This window comes from Suricata suricatta, chromosome 13 (assembly GCF_006229205.1).
Source record: "Suricata suricatta isolate VVHF042 chromosome 13, meerkat_22Aug2017_6uvM2_HiC, whole genome shotgun sequence".
NCBI classification, from domain to species: domain Eukaryota; kingdom Metazoa; phylum Chordata; class Mammalia; order Carnivora; family Herpestidae; genus Suricata; species Suricata suricatta.
In genome coordinates this window covers 1,551,007-1,557,799 of record NC_043712.1, presented here as the reverse complement: position 1 = coordinate 1,557,799, position 6,793 = coordinate 1,551,007, and the positions used below count along the sequence as shown (strand labels likewise).

The 6,793-nt window shown below is 69.1% G+C and overlaps 1 protein-coding gene across 2 annotated transcripts in view; it reads left to right on the top strand.

Annotated features, from left to right (window-relative positions):
• Positions 1-63: 63 nt before the first annotated feature.
• The window catches only part of INPP5E (inositol polyphosphate-5-phosphatase E), an 8,081-nt gene continuing 1,351 nt past the window's right edge, over positions 64-6,793 (top strand). Inside the window, exons 1-10 of one of the 2 annotated variants that reach the window (XM_029919731.1) lie at positions 64-191; positions 508-1,506; positions 2,925-3,048; positions 4,130-4,227; positions 4,674-4,798; positions 4,917-5,036; positions 5,223-5,330; positions 5,845-6,006; positions 6,094-6,209; positions 6,581-6,717. In XM_029919731.1, the coding sequence (XP_029775591.1) occupies positions 725-1,506; positions 2,925-3,048; positions 4,130-4,227; positions 4,674-4,798; positions 4,917-5,036; positions 5,223-5,330; positions 5,845-6,006; positions 6,094-6,209; positions 6,581-6,717 (1,772 nt within the window). In that variant the 5' untranslated portion in view covers positions 64-191; positions 508-724. The remainder of the gene's footprint in view (positions 192-507; positions 1,507-2,924; positions 3,049-4,129; positions 4,228-4,673; positions 4,799-4,916; positions 5,037-5,222; positions 5,331-5,844; positions 6,007-6,093; positions 6,210-6,580; positions 6,718-6,793) is intronic. The other variant, XM_029919730.1, reaches the window with a different exon arrangement.

Genomic DNA, 6,793 nt, shown 5'->3' with positions numbered 1-6,793 from the left:
CCGCAGGCGGGAAGCGGGGGCGGAGTCAGGCTGCGCGGCTGTCGTTGCCCTGGGGACACCGCGGCGGCCGCGCCGGCTCACAGGTCTTGAGTCAGGGCCTCTGGCGGCGGCGGCGGCCGAGCCCGCAGGCCTGCGGAGGGGGCTCCTGTCCGGGCCGGGTCTGCCGGTTGAGCGATGGAGTGGCCACGCAGGTGAGGGAGGGCGCAGAGACTCCCATCTCAGGCTGGGCCTTGACCTTGCAATTCTGTAGGGTCATGTCCCCAGCACGCCACGGAGGAGCAGCGCCCCCACCCTCACCCCGCAGTATGGGGGCATCCTGCCCTGAGAGGGGCCAGCCTTCGCCCACCTCCTAGGAGGCAGCAGCAGGTGTAAATGCTTGTTCTTGCTCAGCTCCTGCTGGCCTGCAGCCACTCCCCCCGCCCACGGCCCTGCAGCAGTGGTCCTGGGGCCCCACTCTGCGCATGTCCTGCTGTGGCTTTGGGAGGCTAACAGCCCGTTTTTCTCCAGACTCCGGGACCCCAGGCTTCCCAGTCATGAAGCAACGGGCCCTGCGCCTGCTGGACCACCCCGGGCCTGAAGGGGAGCCACCGCGCCTTCTCTCCTCTGGGCCCCCTGGGCCACATCTGACCACGCGTCCGACTCTGGGCTTCACCGGCAGCCCCAGCAGGAGCCCTCTCCTGGGTCGGCTGGGCTGCCATCACCCTTGAGAGCTGGCCCCTGGGCTATGCCATCCAAGGTGGCGTGCCTGGGGCATTCAGACACCTCCCCCCCGCAGCCCACTGCCCAGGGGCATCTGCAGCCCGAAAGCAGGATGCTAAAAGGACAGCTTCCAAAGCCAGGCAACGACCTCGTACCCCACCCAGGGTCCCCGCCTACCAACGACGGTCAGGGGCCCGAGAAGGGCCCAGTGCCCCCTCCAGACCCTCCCGCAGCTGTCAGCGATGAGGACCCACGAGCTAAGGCGAAACCCTTCGCCCCAAAGCCACCCGCGAGGCCCAGGCTGGAGCGAGCTCTGTCGCTGGACGAGAAGGCGTGGAGGAGGCGGCGCTTTCGAAACAGCCATGAGGGCCTGGCCACGCGCCGTGGGAGCAGCCCCTCCAGGGGCTCTCTGCAGGACGAGGGCCCCCAGCCCGCCGCCGGCTCCCCGCCCTGCCTGAGCGCCTCGCTGCAGGAGATCCCTACATCCCGCAGGGCCCTGGGCGGTGCAGGGGGGAGCCCCTCCTCCTGGGGGCACTGCATCTCCGGAATGATCAGCACCTCCCTGGACCTCCTGCACCGGGACGGGGCCTCGGCTGGGAGCACCCCCAGGCTGCCCGCCGTGGACCAGAAGGTGGCCTCCAACTGCCTGCGCGCAGCGGGCTCCACCGGCAAGCCCCGCCTGCAGGACAGACTGTTCCGGGCCCATAGCAGCCTGGGCCCCGGCCGGCCCCCGAGCCCCCTGGCCTGCGATGCCAAGTCCTCGTTCAGCCTCCTGGCACCCATCCGCGCCAAGGACGTCCGCAGCAGGTAGGCCTGGGGGCTGCGGGCGGGGGTCGCTGGCGGGAACCGCAGGAGGGCATCCGCCTGACGCTGAGGCCCGGCCCCCTCACCCCTGCAGCCTCTGCCGCTGCCCTCTCACGGCTCTCCTCCATGTCTGCGTCTCTCGTGGGCCACTGGCCCGTGGATCGAGTGCCCCCCCCCGAATCTGGGACGGCCTCATGTTGCCATCCTTACCCGATGACACTGGCAGAGACCGTTGCCACATAAGGTCCCACTCAAAGCTTCCAAGGGTCAGGAGGGAAGGAAGCTATGGCGAGCCCGGTGGTGCGGGACCGAGTGTCTGCGGGTTTCTGGTGGCCGGCGAGCCGTCACTGTCGCTCCCGGCGTTCCTGCTCGTGTCCGCTGCACGGGACTTGCGCAGACGCGCTGCAAACGTGGAATGACAATCCTGTCTCAAGATGGGGTCCCCCGCCCAGTGTTTCCAGACAGGCAGCGAGCAGGTGGATGGGGACCCCTCACCCCAGCCCTGCTGCCTCCAGTCCCTGTTCCCAGCGCGTCCACGACAGGTGCGGCGCTTTCTCTGAAGGGCCCGTTTGGTCGCGCTCACCTCCGCCACCGCAGGGGAGAAGCCGACGCAGACCACGTGTGTGCCGCAGCCACGCCCGTGTGTCAGCAACACTTGGTTTGGGGACACGAAAGTGGAATTCTGTGTAATTTGTCCACATCACAAAATAATAGGGTTTTTTCCCTTTTGAAAATGTGAAAACGGTTCTCAGCTCGTCCATAACCGGGCGGAACCTGGCTGAGGTCAGAGCGTGGCCCCGGCCGGAGAGGCCGGGCGCCGTGGACGGTGCGGGACCCAGGGCACACGGGCCACAGAAGCAGCTGAGTGCGGTGTCCGCCCCGGGACCTGGGAGGGGATCAGAGCATGGTGCCCCGGGACAGCGGCCGTCTGGTCCCCCTGCAGACCGGGCTGGTCCGGAGGCCCTCGGGCAGGGGAGGCAGGGGCCGTGCCCGTGCCCGCTGCGGGTGTGATCCGTGTGACCTTGGCTGGGACACAGCGGGGCTCCCTCTGGGCAGCACCGGTTTCCTGCGCTGCGGGGCCTGGGCGGGTGTGGGAGCGCTCGTGTGAGGTGGAGGCGGGCCCCTGGTGCAGGGCGCGTGTCCCCCCGGCGGCTCACGGCCCAGGGCCGAGCCCTAAGGGGCCCCAGCAGAAGGGCCCAGACGTCACCTTCAAGGCCTTTGTCTCAGGAGGCGACAGAAACGTTGAAGATGTGCTGCTGTTTATAGGCTTGTGACCAGTGGGTCTCCCGGGAGCTGGTGGACCGCAGTGCGGCGTCGGTGCCCACCCGCCGGCTCCCTGGGAGCCCAGCTCTGGGACGGCCTTCCGGAAACGGGGTCCGTGTTGCGGGGGGCCCCGACTGGAGGCAGCCCTCTCTCTGCAGGAGCTACCTGGAGGGGAGCCTCCTGGCGAGCGGGGCGCTGATGGGGGCGGACGAGCTGGCCCGCTACTTCCCGGACCGCAGCCTGGCCCTGTTCGTGGCCACGTGGAACATGCAGGGCCAGAAGGTAAGGGGCCGCCCCGCCCCCACCGGGCGGCGTGCCGGCTGCCTGGCCTCTTGCCCCAACACCCCTGCCTCCCCCGCCTCCCCCCTGCCTGATGTGGGAAAATGCGGTTTCCTTACACACGCACGTGCTTAGAATAGTTTTAGGATCACAGCAGCGTTAGGAGGAGGGGACAGAACTTTCCCTGGAGCCCGTGCCCGTGCACGGCCTCCTCACCGCTGACACCCCATCGCGGGTCCGGCTGTGATCATCCGTCAGCCTGCGCGGTCTGGCCATGGTCGCTGTGGGGTCACTCTGGGTTACGCTCTCTCCGTGATTCCTGTGTGGAGACGAGGCCGAGACAGGTGCTCTGTGTCCTGGGTGCCAGTCGGCCCGGAGCGGGGCCACAGGGGCCAGAGGTTTGCATGCTGATCTCTGGGCTTTTGCTTGGGGACAGCCCTCAGACGCAGTGCAGGTGGCTTTCTCTCCTGCTCACACCCGCACCCCGGTCTCCCCGGGACCCCCCTCGCACGGCAGGGCCGTCCTTGGGTTGACAATCTCCGTTCCCCGTGCGTGGGGTGCTCTGGGGGCCAGGTGTGGACGTCCTGCGCTGTGGGTGGTGCTATTGCCCAGGGGGGTGAAGGGACAGCGGGCGCCACGCTGGGGTCTCTAGGGCTCTCTGCTGTCCACGTGCGCCACGGTGTTCTTGATGACAGCACAGAAGGCCCTGCCCTCCACGCAGCGGAGCCCGGGTGAGCCCTGGGGGCACAGGCGCTGGGGAGGAAACCAGGCAAGGCCACTACTGGGACAAGGTTTGGCTGAGTGACCAGGAGCCCTGCTGGGACAGGTGCCCAGGCTGGTGGCGCTGCTCTCCACCGGGAGCCGCCTTGCCCCTCTGCGGGGCCGTGCCCTCATCCAGGGCCCCAAGGGCTTGGGAGCCGGCCTTTGGGACCTCAGCACCCAGCCGGGCACCACCTCCCCACCAGAGTACTTGGGGAGGGGGCCCCTCGGTGAGGGAGGGGCGCAGACATGGGCCTGCTGGTGACCAACTCGGGAGAGGTGGGCCTCGGCCCCCGGCCCCTCGCTAGGCGCCGCTTCTCTGCAGGAGCTGCCTCCGAACCTGGACGAGCTCCTGCTGCCTGCGGAGGCCGACTACGCCCAGGACCTGTACGTGGTCGGCGTCCAGGAGGGCTGTTCTGACAGGTAGGGGCGCCCCTGTCCCAGGTCAGCCCGTGAGGCCCAGGTCGCACGAGGGCCTCTTCTCTGTTTGGGGCGCAAAGAACTTGGAGTCGATGAGTTTGAGTTCCTGTGGACACGCAGTGGATCTGAGCTGTTCGCTGCGGGACCCCAGGCCCCAAGCCCGACCCCCAAACCGGGTCCCAGGTCTGCAGCACCCCCGCAGGCAGGTGCGGGAGGCCCACCCAGCAGGTGCCCCCGACCCAGGGGAAGGGGCGGGGGCTGGGCTCCCCAGGGACCTGGAGCCTTCGTGAGGTAGCGGGAGCGCCAGGACCTGGGACGGGCACTGTGCTGCCCTTCCTCAGGCAGGAGCCAGGAGGTGGGGCTCTGCCCTGTGGGGGAGGGGCGGCGGGGCTGGGAGGCTCCGCCCCCCCCCCCAGGCTGTCCCGGCCCCCGCCTTGCCCCCACCATAGGCGGGAGTGGGAGGTGCGCCTGCAGGAGACGCTGGGCCCCCACTACGTGACGCTGTACTCGGCGGCCCACGGGGCGCTCTACATGTCCGTGCTCATCCGCAGGGACCTCATCTGGTTCTGCTCAGGTAGGCGGCTGCTCCGCTTAGCGCCAGGGCCCGGGGACCCCTGCCCGGCCTCCGAGAGGGCAGGTGGACAGGGTGTGCGAGGCGCAGCCGCATCAGCCCTGCCCCCCTCCCCCCGCAGAGGTGGAGAGCTCCACGGTGACCACGCGCATCGTGTCTCACATCAAGACCAAGGGGGCCCTGGGCGTCAGCTTCACCTTCTTCGGCACCTCCTTCCTCTTCATCACGTCTCACTTCACCTGTGAGTGCCGGGGGTGGGGACACGGCCACCCCATGCCCATCAGGAGCGCCATCTGTGACGGTGCCCTCCCGCGGGCCTGCGCCGGGGAGGCCGGGGGGGACGCCGCGTGTTGGTGCCTGCTGGGGGGCAGGACCCCTGGGTCCAGGAACCCCGCCGGCGAGGCCCCCCCCCGCTCTGTTCTCACAGCTGGAGACGGGAAGGTGGGCGAGCGGCTGCTGGACTACAGCCGAACGGTCCAGGGCCTGGCCCTGCCCAAGAGCGTGCCCGACACCAGTCCCTACCGCTCCGACGCCGGTGAGCCGTCCTGCCCGGTGCCCTGGGTAGTTTAGTGGAAATAACCTTGGAGAGCTTCTGAGAATCAAGGTTGGAAAAGTCTGGAAAGTCAGTAGCCCGCGGGAGCGAGGCCTGGCGCTAGGCTCCTCCTGACGGAACCCGTGAGGTGGCTGTTTCCAGCCAGAGCCCAGCCTGGCCGCCTGGGTGTGGGCCTCGGGCCCCTGCCTGCCCTCCGCCCGCCCCCGGGCTGTCCCTCGAGGGTGGAGCTAGGAGCGTGGGCGGCGTGGGCTCCTGTGAGCATGAGGGCACCCAGGCCGTCCCCGGGTGTCGCTGTCTGAAACGAAAGACCCATGCCTGTGAACGTGTACCCGCGTGTCAACCCAGGAAGCCGTGGGGCACAGTCCCCCGGGGCCACGGTTGCACCCGGGCTGCCCTTGCCCGTGGCTGCGGGAGAGGGGACACAGAGCAGACCGTCAAGGCCGCCAGGGGGCGGCAGCAGGGGGGCCGGGCTCACGCACCTCCCCGTCCTGGCCAGCGGACGTCACCACCCGGTTCGATGGCGTGTTCTGGTTTGGGGACTTCAACTTCCGTCTGAACGGTGGGCGCGCGGCCGTGGAGGCCGTCCTGGCGCAGGGCCTGGGGGACAAGGTGTCTGCCCTGCTCCAGCACGACCAGCTCACCCAGGAGATGAGGAGAGGTGAGGCCCGGGGAGGGGCGCCGGCCCCCCACCCCTGAGAGGGCGCAGCCACTGGGACTGAGGAGAGCGGGCCTCTGACCACCCCAGGGTCCGTCTTCAAGGGCTTCCAGGAGCCAGACATCCGCTTCCTCCCGTCGTACAAGTTCGACATCGGGAAGGACTCCTACGACACCACGTCCAAGCAGAGGACCCCCTCCTACACGGTGAGCAGCGGCCGAAGTCAGGCGACCCCCATGTGGCACCCGTGCCGGGAAGTGACCACATCTCTGGGACCTGGCGTTGGGGGCCCCGCCCTCTGACAAGGACCCATCTGAAGGCTAGTGTGCCGGCCCCTCCCCACTGTCACGGCTTCGGGCCACCTGTGGCACGACGGAGGCAGCTGCGCACACCAGCCCCAGGGGCTCCAGGCTCGGCCCAGACACCCGCCAGCGCAGGGGGCTTGGGTGAGGGGCTCCGGGGACAGGCTCTGGCAGGTGGGGGTGGGCACGGGGACTCTGCTCAACCGAGGTGACGGGCACGCGGGCCAAGCCCTGCGAGCCACGCAGCAGCAGAGCCCTATGCGGGGTCTCTGCAGGATCGGGTCATGTACAGGAGCCGCCACAAGGGTGACATTTATCCAGTCAAGTATTCCTCCTGCCCTGGCATCAAGACGTCTGACCACCGCCCCGTGTACGGTCTGTTCCGGGTGAAAGTGAGGCCGGGGAGAGACAAGTCAGTACCCTTCTCTCGGGTCCTCGCCTTGGGGGCTGGGGGGCGGGGCTCCTGCCCACTCGTGGGGCTGGGGGGC